The sequence below is a fragment of the Otolemur garnettii genome, unplaced genomic scaffold (genome assembly GCF_000181295.1).
Source record: "Otolemur garnettii isolate 467f Iridium unplaced genomic scaffold, OtoGar3 scaffold00170, whole genome shotgun sequence".
NCBI classification, from domain to species: Eukaryota; Metazoa; Chordata; class Mammalia; order Primates; family Galagidae; genus Otolemur; species Otolemur garnettii.
The window spans coordinates 424,661-447,089 of NW_003852565.1; the positions used below are offsets into that span (position 1 = coordinate 424,661).

A 22,429-nucleotide genomic window follows, 5' to 3' on the forward strand; every position below is an offset into this window, starting at 1 on the left:
CCTGTAGTCCCAGCTATTTGGGAGGCTGAGGCAAGAGAATCGTTTAAGCCTAGGAGTCTGAGGTTGCTGTGAGCTGTGACGCTACGGCACTCTACTGAGGGTGACAAAGTAAGACTTAGTCTCTAAATAAATAAATATATAAATAAAACAGATTATTCTCAAGAAGTTAATATTAAATGCCTCTGACTTGAATGGCCAGGTATAGATATCTTCTTGCTACAGAATTCTTAGTCTTTTTTTTTTTTTGAGACAGAGCCTCAAGCTGTCCCCCTGGGTCGAGTGCTGTGTCATCACAGCTCACAGCAACCTCCAACTCCTGGGCTCAAGTGAGTCTCCTGCCTCAGCCTCCCCGGTAGCTGGGACCACAGGTGCCCCCCACAACGCCTGGCTATTTTTTGGTTGCAGCCATCATTGTTGCTTGACAGGGCCCGGGGATTCAAACCCGCCACCTTAGGTGTATGTGGCTGGCACCTTAGCCACTTGAGCCACAGGCGCCGAGCCCAGAATTCTTAGTCTTGAAGCTACAACTGCACCCTGTTTGCTTGTAGGGAAGAAGGTGATTGATGTGGCTGCGGGCTCCACCCACTGCCTGGCTCTGACCGAGGACAGCGAGGTCCATAGTTGGGGGAGCAATGACCAGTGCCAGCACTTTGACACCTTGCGCGTGACCAAGCCGGAACCCACTGCACTGCCAGGACTGGATACCAAGCACATAGTGGGAATCGCCTGTGGGCCTGCACAGGTGCTGCATATAGAGCATGCATTGGTATTCTGTAGAATTGGTTTCCACTTGTTTGTTTTCAGTATGTAGAAAAACCATGGATTTTTGTGTGTTTTCCTTATGTCCCGTAATTATACTGAACTCCCTTGTTCTGTGAGCTTCTTTGTGGTTTCCTTGGTGTTTTCCCTATAGAGAGTTATACTGTGTATACAATAGGGACGTTTATTTCTTCCTTTCCTATCTCTGCCTTTTATGTCTTTTCTTTGCCTTATTGCCCTGGTCACTACCGCCAATGAGATGTTCAACACGACAGGTGAGAGTGGACACCCTGCCACGATTCCATTCTTCACCATCTACTGTGAGGTTTTTTTTTTTTTGATTGCTCCAACTTTATTCTTTCTCAAAATCATTTTATCTGTTCTAGTTCTTTTGCATCCCATATTAAATTTACAGTTAGTCTATTTGTATAAATATATCCTGCTAAGGCTTTGCGACTGAGTTAAACCTACAGTTCAATTGAGGAGAATCAGTATCTTTACTGAGTTGTCCAATCTCAAACTAAAGAAACCACCATTTACTTAGGTTTTGATTGTTTGCATCAACATTTTACAGTTTTTAGCATAGGAGTTCTACACATTTTGATGGATTTATACATAAAGTTTTTAGTGAAGCTCTTACAGATAGTATTGTCTCTGAATTTCCAACTGTACGTTGCTGGTACGTATAGGACTGGCTGTGGTGTGTGGCCCGTGTTTAGTTCTAGAAATTTTTAGTCAGCTCTTCATGATTTTCTCCATAGACTGTCATGTCATATATATACAGAACCGGTTTTATTTCTTCCTTTCTAATCTGGTGTGCCTTTTCTTTCCTTTTCTTGCCTAATTACATTTTCTGGAATTTCCATTACAGCTCTGAATAAGAATAGTGAGAATGAGCGTCTTTGCCTTGTTTCCAATCTCAGGGAGAAGACTTCCAATCTGTCCTCATCAAGCATGCTGCTGCTGCAGGCTCGAGTGGAGCCCCTTCATCAAGTTAAGAATGTCCTCTGCTACTGCCCTGTGCTGGTAGTTTTTCATCCTAATTGGATGTTGAAAACTGCCAGATGCTTTTCTATGATAATGGCTGATTCACAGCCCAAACCCGTCTGGCCTTCCTGTGATCAACTCCACTTGGTCCTTGTGTGTTATTCTTCTTACATATTACTACATTTGGCTTGTTAATATCTTCCTGATGACTTTAAGATGACTGAAACCTCTCAGTTCACGGGAACACTGGTCTGTGTTTTCCTGTTTTGTGTTGTCTCTGATTGGTTTTACCGTCAGAGTGATGCTCCCATCACAGGCTGAATGAGAAAGCAGTCCTTCTTCTTATTTTCTGGGAGAGACTCTGTGGACTTGCTGTTCTTTCCTTCTTTGTGTGTTGAGGAGAATTCTTCAGTAAGATCTAGGCCTAAGGATTTCCGCTATAAATGGCCTGCTTGTCTGCATCTGTTGGTGTCTGAGACTCCATAGGGGGAGGGCCCACTCCTGCGTCAGGCTCAGAGCAGTGTGAATCTTGCTCTGTTTCTAACTCTTGTTACTACTTGATTTGAGCTGTCTATGCTCAGTGTCTGTGTGGCCATCATGGTTACTGAGTGTTTTACAAGGCCTAAGATCATCCTGAGTGAAAGCGCATGGACTCTGGGTGCCAATCATCTTCATTTTGTTGGGGGGAGTGTTCCTAGTTGTCAGATCTGGTTTATCCATCACATTGTCCAGTTCTTCTAGACCCCTGCTGATTATTTGTCCACTGAGTAGCTGACAAGCGGCTGCAGCAGTTGGGACCCACAGGGCCGCGCCCACGTCCAACCGTCACACCGACGTTAGGCTGTGAGGATTTTTTGTAGATGCCATAAAGTTAAGGCAGTTTTCTTTAATTCCTAATTTTTGGAAGTTTTTTTAAGAGGTTTTGAATGGATGTTGATGTTTGTCAAATGCTTTTTCTTCTCAAATGAAGTGTCATGTAGTTTTCCTCCTAAGTCTCTTCACATTCTGAATCTTTACATGGAACCATGCCTTATATTACTGAGGTAAACTTCATCTGGCTGTGGTGTGTCCTTCTGTTTACACGTTGGTGAATTTGATTTGCCAGTACTTGGTGAGGATTTCTCCGTCGATGCTCATGAGGGATACTGGTTTGTGGTTTTCTTTCCTTGCTTCTTTCTTTCCTTGCCTGACTTTCTATCAGGATCAAGCTGGCTTCATAGGAAATGTTGCTTCCTCCTCTTTTGTTTCCTAGAAGGGATTGTGTGGAATTAGTGTTATTTCTTGTTTTTTTTTGTTTGTTTGTTTGTTTTTTAGTGTTACTTCTTTGAATGTTTATCTGTGAATTGATCTGAGCCTGGGGATTTGTTTCTAGAAGATTAACTACAAATTAATTTTCCTTTATAGATAATAGAACTATGTTGGTTATCTGTTTCTTTGGGTTGGTTTTTGTGGTTTGTGGCACTCAGAAGTTGCTCTATTTCATCTGAAGTTGACCCAGTTTCGTGTGTGAAGTTGTCCTTAGTATCTTCTGACCTTTGGAAGTCTGTGTGGTCTGTAGGATGTCCTTTCTTTCATTCTTGACACTGATAATTTGTGTCTTTTCTGTTTTTTCTTTGTCACTTCTACTGGGGGTTTATCAGTCTTTTTTTTTTTTTTTGGCCGGGGGCTGGGGTTGAACCTGTTACCTCTGGTATATGGGACTGGCGCCCTACCCCTTTGAGCCACAGGCGCTGCCCGGTTTATCAGTCTTGAGCCACCTGTTAGTTCCATTAATTTTATGCTTTTTTTCTTTTAGATTTCATTGATTTCTGCTCCTGTTATTATTTTTCCCTTTTGCTTGTTATAGGTTTGCTTTGTTCTTTCTCTATTTTCTTAAGGTAGAAGCTTAGATTGTTGATTTTAGGATTTTTTTATTTTGTAATATAAAAGGCATCTACGCATTTTGATGTATTTTCATTTTTGTGCAGTTCACAGTATTTTCTGATTTCTCTTGGGTGCTCTTTGACTCATGGATTATTAAGTATGTTATTTAATTTTGAAGTGATTGGAGACTATTCTATTATTGTTTTGTTACTGATTTCTACTTTAATTCCCTTGTGGTTGGAGAAATAAACTCTGTATGATTTCAGTTCTTTTAATTTGATTGGATTTATCTCTCAGAATGTGTTCTGTTAGTAAATATTCTCTGTGTGCTTAAAAAGCACATGCATTTTACTTTTGTTGAGGGGAGTGTTCTATAGATGTCAGATCTGGTTTATCCATCACATTGTCGGTTCTTCTAGACCCTTGCTGATTATTTGTCCTGTGATTAGGAGGGTAGTATTCACATGTGTATTATATATCCAGTATTCCACAGTCTACTTAGAGTTACTGCTGTACCACTTCAAGTGGATCGAGACTCTCACTGCTGTCCACTAATGTGCATTAATGATTTTGAGAGTGAAAAGATTTTTTAAGACCTTTTACTTCTTAGGTACGGCAAAATGAAATGGGGCTAGTGAAATGGGAGAGAAAATTGAAAGCTGATTGTATACATGTGTGTGAGCTAGACAGTCGTGGGAGTCCATGTGCACTTGGGCTATTTGAGGAAGGGTCCGTCATGATTTAAGGCCTCTTCATTATACACAGTGGTGAGTCTCTCGTATGGGACAGACCAGCAGATGAATTTGGAGAATCATTTTAGGTTCTTCTGTTTCCTTCACAGAGCTTTGCTTGGTCATCTTGTTCTGAGTGGTCCATCGGCCTCCGTGTCCCCTTTGTGGTGGACGTCTGCTCAATGACTTTTGAACAGCTGGACCTCCTGCTGCGGCAAGTGAGCGAGGGGATGGACGGCACCGCTGACTGGCCCCCACCCCAGGAGAAGGAATGTGTGGCCGTGGCCACGCTGAATCTCCTGCGTCTTCAGGTGGTGTTGGTTTCCCTTCCTCCTGCTCCTTTCATAAGTGTCTCAGGGATTTTTAAGAAGGTTTATATGTAAGGAAGGGTATGGGTTTTAGCCTGTTTGGTGAATTGTTAATGAAAACCTAAAATATTTTAAGGGAAGATTATGATGAAGTCATATGTATGAGGCTCAAAAAACTTGGTGTGGTTATTTTGTTTATCCTAGAAGTCAGTGTCTGCATGCAAGTGAGAGAGTGTGGACTATGTTATTTCTGCTGTCATCTGCCTGTTGGCATTCATGGCGCAGGCTGTCTTGGGTTTACTGTTGTTGTGTATGGAGAAGTGACTGGGTGAAGAGCTGGTGACCGAGAGAGAGACAGAGCTCAGCTGACAGCACTGGCCAGTCTCCTCTGGACTGTGAAACCCTGCTTAGGGAGACTGTGCCCCCAGCAGTACCTTCCCTTCCTCTGGCTCCAGAAATCTTCCTCCCCCCCGTCCCTGTTAAAACAATAACTGCAATCTTTGGTCATTATATCTTTCTTTGTAATAAAATTCTATAAACTTACGACAGAACCATAGTTTTTCTGGACAAAGCATTAATAAATTTTCCCTTTTACTACACAATGATTTCTGTGTAACCCAAGACATCCCCTTTCATCCCCCCCCCCCCCGCCCCCATTTTGGCCTTGGCTTCTACAGAGCACAGAATCGACTCGAGGTCTGGAGCAGGTGGCCTCCTCCAGAGTCTTCTAGGGCAGCTCATTCGTTAATGACACCTATGGCATCATGTCCTTTCTAGGGATGTGCCCCAGCTGTTCGTTGCTCAGCATGGTTTGTGGTGATGTTGCTGTTCTGGTCAGTGCTGGGAGGATTGACCTCCTGTATGTCGTAGTCTTTTGAGGTATCCCCAGAGCACAGTTTTGTATCCACTCTTGGAGTTCTGTGGGTTTCACAGGTTCTGGCTGAGTTGGTGTTCATTTCATGACGCATGACATCCATACTAGATGAGTGGTGTCTGTTTGACTTCACCTCTCACAGGGCAGGCTGGGCAGTGTGTGCCTTCTGGCTGGGGCTGGCTGGCGGGCAGTGGTCCTGAGTGGCTCCCAGCCTTCTGCAGGAAGGTTGGGTTCAGTGGGTTGCAGGCAGTGTGGGGGCTGCAGTGTTCCCCTGTGGTCTCGGCCCAGCTGTCATCGCCCAGAACTGCTTGCCTGCTATTGTGTGTGTCCATGTTGAAGGGGGTTTGGTGCTGTACAGAGATGAGGAGAGGTTCAGGCCAAGGTTAATGAAGGGAGACAGAGACCCACCTGGGCAAAGATGGCAGCTGTAATGGGGATAGTTGGGAGCTTGTTTTTATCCTGGGCGTAGGGGGAGGAAGATTCCACAGGTTGCTGGAAGGCTTTGGCAGGCTAGGGTCTTTCCGGGGGAAGCCTTGGCATGGGGCCAGGTGGGCCTTTTGTTCTGGGAGGGGAGGTCTAGGAAGGGCTTAGCCCCTAACATATGTGGGTTCTGCAACTGCCTTTGAGGAAGTGTCTTCTATATTCTCAGCTTAGCTGTCTAATCTTTCACAGTATTCCTGGTTTATCATATCCATGTTTGTCTGTCTGGTGCAGAGTGTGGGGTGGGATAAGGTGCTACGTCTGTGTCCTTTGGCCCTCTAGGTTGTCTTGAGCTTCTCTATGATTGTATTCATAGTTGGGTTAAAAAAAATTCCCCTTTCTTATAAAGTACATTATAATGGATTTTGGCAAGTGTGGGTAAGATTCTTTTTTAGTACAACTTACAAAAATAATATGTACTGAGAAATTATTTAATATTCCAGTTGAGTTTCATTCAGTCTTTGATAAGCTGTTGACGCTCATTCTGTTTCAGAGGTTCTGAGTGAAAACTGTTTTTCTCCTTTCAGTTGCATGCTGCCATTAGTCACCAGGTTGACCCAGAATTCCTTGGTTTAGGTCTGGGCAGCGTCCTCCTGAATAGCCTGAAGCAGACTGTGGTGACCCTGGCCAGCAGCGCGGGTGTGCTGAGCACCGTGCAATCGGCTGCCCAGGCCGTGCTGCAGAGCGGCTGGTCTGTGCTGCTGCCCACAGCTGAGGAGAGGGCCCGGGCACTCTCTGCTCTGTTGCCCTGCGCAGGTGGGCTTGATCAGGGCACAGGAGTGGGCATGGGCGGGGCTCCCGGAGGGTATGGCACTTCACTCACAGTAGCAACAACATTTTTCCTTTTCCAGTTTCAGGCAATGAGGTGAACGTAAGTCCAGGTCGTCGATTCATGATTGATCTTCTGGTGGGCAGCTTGATGGCTGATGGAGGCTTAGAGTCGGCCCTAAATGCAGCCATCACTGCAGAAATCCAGGTATGGCTCCAGGAACTCACTCACACAAGCCTGCATAGTGGTGCTATGGGCCAGTGAGCTGGAATTGAAACTACCACATTCACACATAGGAGATGACTGGAGTTACTGGAAAGCTAAAACACAAAGCTTTTAGTCATGTCTAAGTATTTTCTTTTAAGTTAAAACTTTTTCATCCTGCTATTAATAATTCTAAAGAAGTCATTGAGGTATTATTGAAGTATGATTAACAGGCTTCTGCTGGAAGTGTCATTGTCAGGGAGCTTGATAGATGGATCCTCTTTCCGGTGTCCCATCACCCAGAAAGACCCTAGTGTACTTGGTCCTTGCAGTGGGTGGGTCTGCCCTCAGATCAGATTAATTTTGCCTGCTTGCACCCACGAATGACATTTGTGTCTGCTCTTTTGCCTCACATAATGACTTTCAGATTCAGCACATGCTGCATACATTTCAACTTCATATATACTATTCAGAGGTATCCCTTGCATGGTTAGAGCAGTATTTGGTTTTCCTTTCTTCTTTGGAAGGGTTTTGATTGTTTTGGTTTTCACTTCATAGAGCTGCTGTGATTGTGTTATGTACAAGTCCTTCAGTGTAACATTTTCCCCCGAGTAAATATTTTGTAATAGAATTTCCCACAGTGGCTTTGCTATTTACATCTGAACCCGTGTGTGGTAGTGATAGACTCCATGAGCATGGGGCACATCACATTGGGTGTTTGTTAGAGCCAGTAGCAGGGGTAAAGATTTTAGGGACTTCACAGAGGAGACTGGACACTGGATTCAAAGGAAGAATAGTCTGCTTAGAAACCAAGCACCTGAGCAGTGGGTTTCTGGTGGGGGGGTGGGAACCATTGTTGACAGGCCAGTGTATGGTTAGCACATGAGGCTGGGCCAGCTGGGCAGTGGGGTCAGGGCCTGGGCCCAGCAAGGCTTTACACTTGCTGATGAGCTCTCTGGGAACCAGTTCCTATTTTATGAATTATAGGATATTGAAGCCAAAAAAGAAGCACAGAAGGAAAAAGAAATTGATGAACAAGAAGCCAATGCCTCAACATTTCATAGAAGCAGGACTCCATTGGATAAAGACCTTATTAACACTGGGATCTATGAGTCTTCAGGCAAACAGTGTTTGCCTTTGGTTCAGCTCATACAGCAGCTTCTTAGGTAAGTAGGATTAATGGTGTCCAGTTTTTTGTTTTTTTTTTGAGACAGAACCTCAAGCTGTCACCCTGGGTAGAGTGCTGTGGCATCACAGCTCATAGCAACTTCCAACTCCTGGGCTCAAGTGATTCTCCTGCCTCTGCCTCCCAAGTAGCTGGGACCACAGGCACCTGCCACAACACCTAGCTATTTTTTTTTTTTTTTGGTTGCAGCCGTCATTGTTGTTTGGCGGGCCTGGGCTGGATTTGAACCCACCGTATGTGGCTGGCACCTTAGCCGCTTGAGCCACAGGCGCCAAGCCAATGGTGTCCAATTTTAAGGGACAGTTGTTTATTTTCATATTAAGATAGTGATATCTAGCAAGAATACTGAATAAATATTCTGAGAATGATCTAGGAACGGCTTTAGGTAAAGAGCAGAGTTAAAAATATAGGTTAGTGGAGAGGTTAAGTATTTGAGATTTTAAAGATTTTCATGGAAAAGAAAGTGAAGAATTGAAGTGTGCAATGAACATTTAAGAAGATTTCTCATTAATAAGCAGGTAGATGCAAATAGAAATCATTGCTGTAGGTTTTTTTTTTTATAGCGGCTATATCATGGCCTCATTCTATATGTTATAAATTTATATATATGTATTTTATATATATTTTTTGAGACAGAGTCTCATTATATTGCCCCCGGTAGAGTGACGTGGTGTCACAGCTTGCAGCAATCTCAAACTCTTGGGCTTAAGCGATTCTCTTGCCCCAGCCTCCCAAGTAGCTAGGACTACAGGCACCTACCACAATGCCTGGCTGTTTTTCTGTTGTACGTGTCATTGTTGCTTAGCTGGCCGGGGCTGGGTTCATACCTACCAGCCTTGGTGTATGTGGCTAGTGCGTAACTACTGTGCTATGGGTGCCAAGCCATACATATATTATTTTTAATTTAAAAACTAAAGTAAACGTAGCTGGGCACTGGCTCATGCCTATAATCCCAGCACTCTGGGAGGCTGAGGCAGGTGGATTACTTGAGCTCATGAGTTTGAGATCAGGTTGAGTAAGAGCGAGACCGCATCTCTACTAAAAATAGAAGAACTAAGGCAAGAGGATCTCCTGAGCCCGAGAGTTAGAGGCTGCTGTGAGCTATGACGCCAGGGCACTCCACCCAAGGTGACAGCTTGAGACTCTGCTCTGTCTCAAAAAAAAAGAAGTATAAAGTAAATGAAAGAATAGTAAGTGTTATTTGGGAAGGCCAGATCAGAAGGAGGTAAGAATAAATCAGAGGCTGACCTTGGCCAAGGCCAGGAACACTGTTAGAGCAGCTCATTCAAAAAATGAGCTGAAAAAATACATTGCAAGGGATCTATTTGTGTAGGGGAGTTGTTAGAAATAAAAAACAATTGCACCTATAGTTAAAAAACCTGCTTTCTGTAAGCTTAGACTCCTTGGTGTGTTTAGTTTCTACACATACTGTTTTCTCTAATGACTGCCTCAGCTGCCAGGCAGAGAGCAGAGGCCCTGGGCAGGGTTGCAGTGCTCAGCTGTGTGGTGGGAGACACCAGCAGGCCTGCTCTGTGCTGCTAGGGAAACCTGAATTAAGTGGGTATGTGGTGAAAGTTTGAAACCGGATGTTTTTTTTTTTTTTTTTTTTTTTTGAGACAGAGCCTCAAGCTATCCCCCTGGGTAGAGTGCCATGGCATCGCGCTCACAGCAACCTCCAACTCCTGGGCTCAAGCGAGTCTCCTGCCTCCGCCTCCCAAGTAGCTGGGACCACAGGCGCCCGCCACAACGCCCGGCCATTTTTTTGGTTGCAGCCGTCATTGTTGTTTGGCGGGTCCGGGCTGGGGATTCGAACCCGCCACCTCAGGTGTACGTGGCTGGCGCCCTAGCCGGTTGAGCCACAGGCGCCGAGCCGAAACCGGATGTTTTAGAGCTAGTTCCTGTCATAGAGTTTAGTAAACTTTATTTTGAAAAACTTTTCTCTGAATTTTGTTTTTCATATCTCATGATTGTTTACCTTCATGGATATTTCACACACTCTGATGTTTAATAGATGGAAGTAAGGAGAATTGGACTAGTTTAGTCAGTGATAGTGGAAAGAAATTGGTAGTCAGTTTAGAAAATTTCAGTTGTGATTCCGAGAATAAACTTGGCAGGTGAACCTCCACCCAGCACAGTGATTATGGGTATGAGAATGAGAGGTTCACTTTCATGGAGCTGATTAAGGATCAACACTCAGCACATTGATTATGGGAGTAAGAATAAGATTTATGTTCCCTTTCATGGAGTTAATTAAGGATCACATGACAACATGGATGTTAAGTGCTTTGTAATTAAAATGTAGAGTTCTGTGTAAAAGTTTTGAAGTGAATGTTTTCTAGAAGTGCTTTTCTAGGTGTTGAGTGCACTTTCCTTCACTGGGGAGGCTGTGTCCTGGTGTCAGTGTCCCTAGCAGAGGGCGAGTGCTGAGTTTCCATCAGGGATCATTTGTTCTCAGGAGGGGAGGCCTCTTTTCCTGGTCCCCTGTTGTTCAGGCTGTTCCCGTGGCACAGCAAGACCAGCTCTGTTTTACTTGCAGCTGTGTTGGCCTGCCCTGACCCCCGCCCGCTGTACACCCGCAGTTGGCTGTGTAGCACTTTAAATGTGTCCACTGTAGTCAAGATGCTGAATATTTCATCCATTTAATTTTTATCAATTAAAATGAAAATTAAAAACTGCATTCAGTTATTAGAGAACTTTAAAGTATGTTTGAAATAACTTGACCATATTAGTCTACTCTTTCAACTGCACATTTTGTGAATTTAAGTTTTCAATGCAGTTTAACTATATGAATTGAAATGTACTGCATGTGTAAGGTACATACTGGCTTTTGAAGACTCGGAGTGAAACTCCAGTATAGAAAGTCTCAATAATTCTTCTGTTGGTTTCATGTTGGAATGGAAATACTTTTAATGTATTGCGATAAATGTAGTACATTGTAATTAACATTATGTATTTTTTATTAATGTCATGAATAGAAAGTTTTAAATTGTGCCGCTGCTCCACTGCAGCCCTGTCTGTGTGGGACAGTGCTGTCTGCTGTGTCTTCATCTGCACCGAGTGTGGCTTCTTGGCGACCATGGCACATGCAGTCCTGTGTGGCACGTAGGTTCCACTGCAGATTCATATTAAACATGAACCTATTAAAAAAATACAAAATGAAAACTTAGGCATAAAAATAAATATTACCTCACAAAAATTTTGGAAAATAGAAAAAGAAAATTGCATAGCCTTTTCACTAACAGCACACTTGTAATCCATAATTTCATCTATTCCATTTCATAAGCATAGATAATGTATTCGTCTTTGCACAGATAGTCATTATTTTCTTACCTTAAGTGTTGGTAATTGAAGGATACTTCGTGTGTTGACTTGGCTGATGGAATTGTTGAAAATTAGTATAAGGATGTAAGAGATTTTGGAGACATCTCATGCCTTTCTTTCCTTGGAAAACCTTGGTTGAATAAATTACTGCTTTCCAAAAATAAGCTATGAAATAGATTAGGAACTTTTTAGTCTTATTTTGGCAAGGAGCCACAGAATATTATTTATATTTGAAAAGAAAGACCTATGTAGTTTCTGTAAGTAATAAACCCTTCAAAATTATGCATTTTAATTATGGCTCTAAATTAAAGGAAATAAGTTAACATTTTTTATTATATTATTGACTTTTGCCCATTCAGTAGCACAAATGCCAGACTCTAGACCTGTTCCTGTGTTACGATGTTACCAGGTTAGGATGTTGGGTAGTGAAGCTGAAAGGTGAGGTGGCGAGCAGTGGAGAGTCCAGTGCATGACTTGTGCTGTGGGGCTAGGCTCAGGTCAGGTATGCTTCTTTCTTAGCAAACCTGTGGGTACAAGTTGAGTTGCTGTGGAACTCCCAACTACTGGTTCCTCTGTCTCCTTCTGACCTTGGTCATACTGCTGGTAGTTTCCTGGTGTGAGTCATAGGGGTTGGCCAAATTGACAGCTCTCAGCAAACCTACTATCACGTTATGAATCAAAGAAGTAGAGTGAAAAGCATGCCTTTGTCCTTGGTGTGCAGAGATTCCCCAGGTGCCAGGCCAGCCACTCACACTCCTGGTGGGAAGGATCTGGAATCGGGTCCTGCTTCAGCTTTTTTCTTCTGCCGGTTTCCTACTTCCAGTCACATAGTCCCTCCTCTGTATCCTCAGTACCCATGACCAGGCCTGGTTCACCCGTGTGACCGGGTTTTATCAGGTGTGCCCTCACCCCTCTTACATGCTTTCACACTGACAGAAGATGTTCCTTCCTTAACGTAGACAAGTCGTCATTTTCCTTTTGTAATCTCGTCCCAGGTTCTGGGGATGGAGGCACCCTGCTCCTCCCTGTTCCTTGTCTTTATCTCCTGCTCCAGGAACGGGAACATTCCCTCTTCTGATTGCACCTGCTCCTGGCTCCTTGCTCACATTACGTTGCCATTGGAGTTGAATCCTGCGCCCCTTTGCTGCTGTGTTCTGGGGTGTTGGTGCCTACTCGGGTCTTCCTTCCCATATCCCTCCGCCTGGGCACCCCTACATCGTCCAACCCAGCTCTGCCCTGGAGTAGGTGCTCAAGGTAGACTTGAAGGGCAGGTGCAGGAGCCTGGAAAGTCTTGTCTTTAAGAATAGCATCATGTTTGTATTTGAAGTGCAGCTTTGGACAGAAGATAATGATGTAATTGTCTTTCCTTCTAGAGGTTTGTACAGAAGTATTTCTTTCCTAAACAGGATCCTCTCTCCTGTTGCGCCCCTTTGCACAGTGCTCTGGGAGCACATTATAGCACAGGACACTTCCTGTCACTGTGCAGTTCCTGTTTATTGCAGACACGCCTGACCCAGGTTGGAGGATGAAGCCAATGGCAGCCACCCCATGCAGACCTGGGATGCTCCTTTATGTTAGCATTTACCCTTGCCTCTTCTTTTCATAGAAATAACTTGTTTAATTTTTCAATCCTCCTTTTCCTCCATAGAAACATTGCTTCTCAGACTGTAGCCAGACTGAAAGATGTTGCCCGCCGGATCTCATCATGTCTGGACTTTGAGCAACACAGCCGTGAAAGATCTGCTTCACTGGATTTGCTACTACGTTTTCAGCGTTTGCTGATCAGTAAGCTCTATCCAGGAGAAAGTATTGGTCAGACTTCAGATATCTCTAGTAAGTTTCTTAAAATGTGTTTTCTAGGTATTTAGGACTCTTCAATTTAAGCTTTTTGATGTGTCGATTCTGTGTGCCAAGATGTATGTGGTTCTTAGACTATTAAATGCAGTGCATTGGGGGCTTCATTTTGGTTAAATATTTCTTTATTATACTCATCAATATTGTTAATTTTGTTGTCTTAACATTTAACTTGTTAAGCCATTAGAAATGGCATCCTGTGTGTTGGGTAGAGTCTCACAGAGGGTCTGTCACATCTGCTGCATGTGTTAGTGATGGAGTGTTGGACACTGATATAGGGACCAAGCAGTGACAGGCTGTTCACATGGCACACTGGGGACCAGCTGGGTGTAGGGGAGGGAAGATGGGGTTTCAGCTACAGGTCTACTTAATAGCTCTTAGACATTGGACCAAGTCTCCTGGGGCCAGAGACTTCTTACCTGCAGAATTGAGAGGGTGATGAGGTGTAGAGCTAGGGCAGAGTGTAAGTGCTCAGGCTGTGCACGCACCAGATAGGGAGTGGTGCCCCCTCCCAGCACCCAAGGCAGAGGCTGCCTCTCCACCAAGGAGCTTTCTCTGCCAAGCATGGGAAGGCCCACTGCTTTTGTTAAAAAAAAAAAAAAAAAAAAATTTTTTTTTTTGAGACAGAGTCTCACTGTGTCGCCTGAGTAGAGTGATATGACGTCACAGCTCACAACAACCTCAAACTCTTGGGCCTAAGTGGTTCTCTTGCCTCAGCCTCCCAGGTAGCTGGGACTATCGCTGTCCCACCCACAATGCCCTGCTATTTTTTTGTTGGAGTTGTCATTGTTGTTTGATAGGCCCAGGCCGGGCTCGAACCTGCCAGCTCACTGAACTACAAGCGCCAAGCCTATTTTTGTTAATATTTTTATAGCTCGTATTTTTTTAAAGTAACTCAATTACCTCCTAAAAAGAATTACACCATTGTTGATGGAAACTTTAGGTTTAAACAGATGAGTTTATAGTCTGAAAGGGGTGATTGTCTTGAAGACATAAAGTCACAAGGACTGAAAAACTATTAAGAGCCATATAGGCAGAAAAATCAGATTTTTTGAGACTGAAAAAATATTTAGCTTTATTTATTGGGAATAATCTATAAACTTCAAGAAAACAAATATTTGTATACTATACGTAAAGTAGTAAAAATTTAGAGCCAGGTATGGTAGTGCATGCCTGTAGTCCCAGCTACTCAGCAGGTAGGAGGATTGCTTGAGTCTAGGAGTTTGAGTCCATTCTGGGCAACATGGCAAGACCCTGTCTCCTAAAAAAAAAAAAAACCCTGTAAATTAGGACTTTTGAATTTATACATCCAGAATTTCTAGGTACTTGGATATGTGGTTCAGGTTATAAAATATGATATATTCAGATTCACTATTTTTCAAGTTACATGATATACGAAGAGCCGTGTCCTAAGATTTAGTAGAAAATTATTCCAGGTGGAGGATGTGTAGAGGGAGGGAAAGGGAGGAGTGGAGCGCCTCACGGAATAAATTTATAATAGTAAAAATGAAATTTTCTACAATCTTTCTTCAAGGCCCGGAGCTAATGGGTGTGGGCTCCTTGCTGAAAAAGTACACGGCTCTTCTGTGCACACACATCGGGGACATCCTGCCTGTGGCAGCCAGCGTTGCTTCCACCAGCTGGCGGCACTTTGCAGAGGTGGCCTGCATTGTGGAAGGGGACTTCACTGGTATCTTTCTTAGTTATTGCCTGTGGACTTAACGTTTATTTGGGGAGATTGATGAAAGCTGAAATGTATCCTTTTCCAATAAATCTGCCTGCATTTACTCTATAAATTTTCTAGTCATCTTGCTGTTTTTCTTTTGGTTTTGTTAGTTACTGGCGATTCTGTATGTTACCAGTTGTGGAACTCATACCACTGTAAATATAATTGGTGATTTAGATTTATATATATTTTATTAATGCTTCAATAATTTTATTTTGATGACATAAAAATTAGTTGCCCCCTTTGGGACCTTAATAAATTTCACTGTTAACCTAATACTTTTTAAACTTAATTTCCTTAGGCTAGGCCCTGTGGCTCACATGTTAATCCTAACATTCTGGGAGGCTGAACTGGGTGGATCCCTTGAGAGCAGTCTGATCTCTATTCCCAGCTACCTGGGAGGCTGAAGCAAAAAGATGGCTTGAGCCCCCAGGAGTATGAGGTACCTGTGAGCTAGGGCAATGCCACATCATTCTTGTCAGGGCAACAAAATGAGACTGTGCCTTAAAAAAAATAGTTTTTGATGTTAGAGTATTATTTTTGAGTGCTTCTTTCTGATAGTAAACATGACAATAAACATTTAGTTGGCAGCGCCTGTAGTTCAGTGGGTAGTGCGTCAGCCACATACACCGAGGCTGGGGGGTTCGAACCTGGCCCAGGCCTGCTAAAACAACAGTGACAACTGCAACAACAACAACAACAAAATAGCCAGGTGTTGTGGCAGGCACCTGTAGTTCCAGACACTCAGGAGGCTGAGGCAAGAGAATCACTTAAGCCTGAGAGTTTGAGGTTGCTGTGAGCTGTGATGTTATGGCACTCTACAGAGGGCAACAGAGTGAGACTCTGTCTCAAAAACAAAATAAAACAAACAAAAAATTGAGTTTTCTTTTTCTTTTTCTTTTTTTTTTTAAAATAGTGTCTGTCTCACTATGTTGCCCTTGGTAGAGTGCTGTGGTGTCACAGCTCGCAGCCACCTCAAACTCTTAGGCTTAAGTGATTCTCTTTCCTGTATCTGGGACTATAGGTGCTTACTCACCACAACGCATGGCTGCTTTTTGGTTGCAGTTATCGGCCCGGGCTGGGCTTGAACCTGCCAGCCTCGGTGTATGTGGCTGGTGTCCTATTCACTGAGCTATGGGTGCTGAGCCAGAAAAAATTTAGTTTTCTGAATAAAAGTTCATAGTTCTGTGTTTGAAATAGTGTTTTGTGAAAAATATTTTTATAGCTCCAAAGATTTGTGTTAGACAGCTATCCCTGTTTCTTTCAGAATTAAAAAAAAAATAGAGATAATCCTTATTTTGTGACTTATTAAAATATAAACATAGGGGAAATTATTGGTGGCTTTTATAAGATAAAAACACTTTTATATAAATGTTGGGTTTTTTGTTTTTTGTTTCTTTTTATATATAGGTGTTCTCCTTCCAGAACTGGTGGTTTCTGTAGTGCTTCTGCTCAGTAAAAATGCTGGGCTCATGCAGGAAGCTGGTGCTGTTCCTCTGCTGGGTGGCCTGTTAGAGCATCTGGACCGGTTCAACCACCTGGCACCAGGGAAGGAGCGGGACGACCATGAAGAGTTAGCCTGGCCTGGCATAATGGGTATGCTTTTTTAGCTCACAGGACTTTAAGCTGAGGGAAGTTTGGTCTTTGTCTGACCTGTTGTTGCCTTTCTGTTTGAAAGAATATTTTACAAAGGAAAACCAATTACTTGCCATGTCCACTGATGGAAGTAGAAAATGAAGATAAGCCAAATCAGATCTTTGGGCTGTGTTTAAGGAAGATTTTCTGTTGGTAATTGTTAAATCCTGAAATGGACATTTTAGAAAGTTCTAGACAACCCTCTGATGGGAGATGTCTCTAGAAGGTATTATTGAGATGGTTTATATATAGTCAGCTCAGGAGGCAGAAATTCATGCAGGAAGACTTTTCAAAGTCATCTTTGCTATTTGATGTAATGAGATAGGGAGTTCTTGGAGTCAGCTAAGCACATCCCTGTAGACACTGTCTGTAATGCATGTCGAACTGAGGTGAGACTATCATCTCAAAGTATTTAGGTCGGGCATTCTTGAATCTAAGTCACTACTGAACAGGGTAAACAGTGGTGCCCAGAATGAGGCCCCAGAGGGGATAGATAGTCAGGCCAGGTTTGTTGAAAGGGGAGAGTGACCCACCTGGGCAGTGCAGAGATGGAGCCTGTGCCCTGGGGGCAGGTAGAGACCCTTTCACATGGGGCTGAAGACCAGGACTGGTGGCTGACTAGAGCTGTCTGCTGCCTCCCTGTCACCCTGAGTTGTCTTAAGAACTTAATCTGATTGTGCCTAGACCCGGCTCCACTGATCCGTCTGTCTGTCTGAGGGTCCTAGAGGATTTTGCCCCAACTGCCACTCAGATGTGAGTGAGATTTCTAAACAGCTTCACACAGAGCCCCCAGGCTCGTTCTTTTCCTTGCTACAGGCCTCTGATGTCCTGACACCCCCTTGTTCCTTTCTTCTCTCATTTGTCAGTTTGAGCCTAATTAGAGGGCTTTGTCATAGTGCTGTGCTTTCTTCTGGGGCCTGTTTGGTTTTTCGGTTCTCACTTCAGGCCCACCACTGAACCCCAGTTTAGGCTTCTCATATGCCTAACTAGAGGGACCCCAAACTGTTTCATTTTTCCTTTTTTGTTTTTGCTTCCAGTGCAATGCTAGATCATCTTTTAGGCTTTTTAAGGACCTGGGGACCTTAAGTTCTCTGAGTAAAAATAGGGACACCGGACCTTTCTCAGTCTTCATTTTTTGGGTTTTGGGAAGCAAGGGATGCCTTTTTCTACCAAGGAAGGGGAAGGACATGACATCTGAGACATGGGGGTTGCCTCTTTCACCCCCCTGAACAGAGACACCCCCTACAATCTCAGTACAAATTTGAAAATAGGACCTTTAATTTCAGTATCTTAAAGAACTTAAATAATTTCTTCCAAGAAAAAAAATGGCAGATGGACTGAAATCATCTATTTTCAGGCTTTTCTCTCCCTCTACTCTTACCCACCAAGATCTTTGTAACATGGAGACTTAAAACAAGAGTTAGCAATTGTCCTGAGGAAAGTAGTTTCAGGGGCTTGGTGCCTGTGGCTCAGTGGCTAGGGAGCTGAGCCAGCAGGTTTGAACACAGTCCAGGCCCGCCAAACAACAATGACAACAACCTCCCCACCCCCTAAAAAAAAAAAAACAGGTGTTGTGAAGGTCGCCTGTAGTCCCAGCTACTTGGGAGGTAGAGGCAAGAGAATTGCCTAAGCCCAAGAGTTTGAGGTTTCTGTGAGTTGTGTCTGCATAGCACTCTACTGAGGGTAACATAGTAAGACTCTGTCTCAGAAAAATAAAAAAATAGTCTTGGATATTTAATATAGATATTGTAAATTTTTTTATTAATCCATAGCCTAAATAAAGCATTTTAAAATTCACTATGTGCTATTTGATCATAGGCACTCAAGAAGCATTACTTTTTGTCTAATACAGTACTCTTAGAGTTATGCTTTCTTTAAACTCGAGCATAAGCTCTTCTCTTGCCTCAGCCTCCCAAGTAGCTGGGACTACAGTTGCTTGCCACAATGCCTTGCTGTTTTTTTGTTGGAGTTGTCATTGCCGTTTAGCTGGCCCGGGCCGGGTTTGAACCTGCCAGCCTGGGTGTATGTGGCCCGTGCCCTACCCACTGAGCTGTGGGCGCCACCTGCCCTGCCCACTTTTGAATAATTGTAAATATTTTCAGTACAAAGCATCCATGAATATATTAATTATACCTGTCAAAACATAGAAGTTACTGCTCTTTTGAAAAATAACATCAAATTATGTGATCTTCACATTTTTCTCTACAGTGAATACATGAAGTTAATGTAAAGTCTAGAAATGTCTTTTAGTTTTTACTTATGTGAATCCTCTGAGGTACTTAGAGTTAAGTTTAATTAAATACTTCTGCACATTTATTGTCTGTTAAATGTTTTTCTTTGTATGAACTCCCTGGTGATGTCCAAGTTGTATATTTGTTATAAAACTCTTTTTACTTGTATTACATCTGTAGGTTTTCTGCAATATAAATTTTAGGATATTTTTACATTTGTAGGGTTTCTCTTCCAAATATTTTTCCTGATACTGTCTAAAGCCTGAACATTAAGTAAAGAATATGCCAGTCTTTACCTTTTTCTGTTTTTTTTGTGGTATATATTTTCTAATGTTGAATAAGCCTTGAAAAACAGTTAAAAGTTTTTCTACATTCTTCAAAATTTTAGGATTATATCCAATAGGATTAATTCAGTATTATGGATTTTTTTGATGTTGGGAAGGATGTGAAAAGGCTTTGCCAAGTTATTCACATTAGTATTGTTTTTCTTTAGTATATATTTTCTGATGTCTGTAAAGGCAAAAATGAGAAGTAAAGGCTTTCCCACATTTGTAGGATTTCTCTCCAATGTGAATTCTGTGATGTTCTCAAAGTATTGAACCCCATTTAAAATCCTCACCACATTCTTCACATTTGTAGGGTTTCTTTCCAGTGTGAATTCTCCGATGTGGTGTAAGGTTTGAGCACTGGCTAAATAAAGGCTTTGCCATATTCTTCACATTTGTAGGGCTTTAGTCCACTGTGGATTATCTGATGTCAGCTAAGGTTTCTGTGCTGGTTAAAGGCTTTGCCACATCCTCACATTTGTAGGGTTTCTCTCCAGTATGAATTCTCTGATGTTTTATAAGAGTTGAATACTGGATAAAGGCCTTGCCACATTTTAAAAAATTTGTACGGTTTCTCTGAGGTATGAAGTTTGTTGTGACTACTAAGATTTAAGCAGAATGTAAAGGCTTTGCCACATTTTTCACATTTTTAGGGTTTCACTCCTGTGTGAATTCTCTGATGTTTTGTAAGATTATAGCACTGGTTAAAGGCTTTACCACATTCTTCACATTTGTAAGGTTTCTCTCAGTGTGAGTCCTCTGATAGTCTTTGTCTAAGGTTTGAAAAATGATTAAAGGCGTTGCCACGTTCTTTACATTTGTGGGAATTTTCTGTACTATGAACTATGCTATTTTGTTGTACGTGCGAGTGGAATTATAGAGAAATGCCAGCACACTGAGTTTGAATTAAGCAAGGGTCCTTTATTAGGCCAGGCAGTCAAGGGTAGGCTCGTGCCACAGTCTCCTGACCACTGTGAAGCAGGGGTGCAATGTTTTTATATGGCACTTCAAGCGAGGGGTGGGAAGCCCTAGCATAAACCTACTTGTACAGAAGCCAATATCTGCCAGATTAGAATTATAGGGAGGGACCTTTTAAAGCTCGAAAAACTGCTCACGGACAGACCGGGCAGACTTGGGACAGGATTGTGGTTTTCACAAGATGTTTTCAGTTGTCACAGAATTCTACAGCTCTCAGCTAAATTTCCTCCCTGTTTCTGCATTGTCGCTGCTTTACTGGTTCACCTGCTCAAAATGAACGAAGTTAGGGCATCACAATTTCTTAGATTGGATGACTACTTCAAGGCATTCTTGGATTATTATGTCTGTATGAGTTTTTTCCCATATGAATTCCCTGACTTTTAGAATGTTTCCCTATGGGGAAAAGCTTCCACACATTCAGCACACTTGTAGAAGTACTCTTGGTTATGGACATCGTCATGGGTAGGTAGTAAGCTTAAACATTGATGAAGGACTTTCTCACATTGTTTACTTTTATACTGGATCTCTGGATATTGAGCTTTTAGAGATTTTATAGAGCATGAGACTTGATTCAAGGTCTTTTCAAGTTTATTGCATTCATAATTCCTCTCAATATAATCACCTACATAATTGTTTAGGTAAAATTCTGTAAAAAGGATATTAAAATTTTATTGATTATGTAATGTTTTTCTAATTATTAATTCCCTGATAATGATTAAGCAACAGTGACTGGAAAAACATCTTACTGTACTAATCCCAATTGTAGATTTTGGCATGTTGGTTGGTGGAAGGATAACAAAGTTTTAATGAATATCTCATCAGTTTGATGACATTCATAAATATGCTCTTCAATTTTAAATCTCTTCTTTTCAGAAATATTTGGCTGAATACATAATCCAAACATATACCCAAAGTCCTGAGTTTCTCTGGCGCTTTTAAAAGACTGGTCATGGCTTCCTATAGCAGGGGTGCTGCCGAGACCAGTGTCTGTAGTTCTCTAACATCACATCCCTACGTGGGTTCTGAGCAGGGTCCTCACATCACATCCCTACGTGGGTTCTGAGCAGGGTCCTCACATCACATCCCTACGTGGGTTCTGAGCAGGGTCCTCACTCTTCTGGAGTAAATTCTGTGGTGACAACCCTAAATGCCAGCAGTTCCATTTCTCAGCTTTCCTGTTGTCCCAGCAGCCTCCTTTCAGATTTTTTAGTACTTATAGGATATAAGGAGGCAGAGGGTGTGGGGGCAGCATACTCAGAATTATTTACACAGTGAAGGAGAAGGAAAAACCAAAGTTTCTTCTTGATTTTATAATTTTTTAATGGTTACTACTTTCAACACCATTCTTTTCTTTTTGTTTAACAGTGAACTTAAATTTTTATTGTTATACATTTTGTCTCTATACTAAATATGGTTGAGGGTATTAACTTGATTAGCAGGTTACTCATATTAAGGTCCTTCCTTAATTGTGAAATATAACACATGCACAAAAGTACCCAGAGCAGCTCTGTGATTAATCTCACACACACACAAACCGTGCTATCTCCACCCGGGCTAAGGAATGGATCTTAGCCTCCCACAATACGGCCGCCATCTCCCCAGAAGGTGTCTCTGGGAGGTCGCTGGCACCTTCCTCCTCTGGGTCATGTTATACAGTGTCTGCCTCTGAACAGATGTGCCTTTGTCTGCTCTTGGGCTTCCTGTAAGTGGAATTACACAGCATGTGCCCACCGGTAATTGGGGCCTGGCTTCTTTCCTGCTGCATTAGGTTTCTTAGGTTCATCCCATTAGTGAATTCTTTCATTTTTATTGCTGTGTTGTGGTATACCACTGTCAGAATATACCACAATTTATTTATTCTACTTTTGTTAGATATATAGGTTGTTTCCAGGTTTAGGTTAGAGTAAATACGTGGCTTTAAACATTCTTAGATCTGTTTCTTGGTGGAGTTGCTGCTTGGTAGAGGATGCTTCCATAAGAGTGCTCCTTCAGTAGTGAGTTATCCTGCAAAGTCTCCCCTGCAAAGTCTCGGCATGACTGGCACTAACTGTTGGAGCTATTCTGGTGGATGGACATTGGAATCTCACTGTGGTGAGCATTTCCTTGATTATTAGTGCAGTTTAAAACCTTTTCATATGTGCATTAACCAGTTGGATATTCTCTTTTGTAAAATGCTAGTTCAGACCTTTTTTTTTTT

General features: G+C 42.5%; 1 protein-coding gene across 4 annotated transcripts in view; it reads left to right on the forward strand.

Moving 5' to 3' along the window:
* Positions 1 to 22,429, forward strand: part of HERC2 (HECT and RLD domain containing E3 ubiquitin protein ligase 2) — a 219,568-nt gene that overhangs the window by 68,539 nt on the left and 128,600 nt on the right. For all 4 annotated transcript variants that reach the window (XR_002775822.1, XM_012811618.2, XM_023519299.1 and 1 more), the window contains exons 14-21: positions 549 to 742; positions 4,451 to 4,651; positions 6,530 to 6,758; positions 6,854 to 6,978; positions 7,963 to 8,141; positions 13,131 to 13,315; positions 14,871 to 15,026; positions 16,473 to 16,658. Coding sequence is in view for 3 of the 4 variants with exons in the window: in XM_012811618.2 (XP_012667072.1) it covers positions 549 to 742; positions 4,451 to 4,651; positions 6,530 to 6,758; positions 6,854 to 6,978; positions 7,963 to 8,141; positions 13,131 to 13,315; positions 14,871 to 15,026; positions 16,473 to 16,658 (1,455 nt within the window). In the remaining variant the exon portion in view is untranslated. The remainder of the gene's footprint in view (positions 1 to 548; positions 743 to 4,450; positions 4,652 to 6,529; positions 6,759 to 6,853; positions 6,979 to 7,962; positions 8,142 to 13,130; positions 13,316 to 14,870; positions 15,027 to 16,472; positions 16,659 to 22,429) is intronic.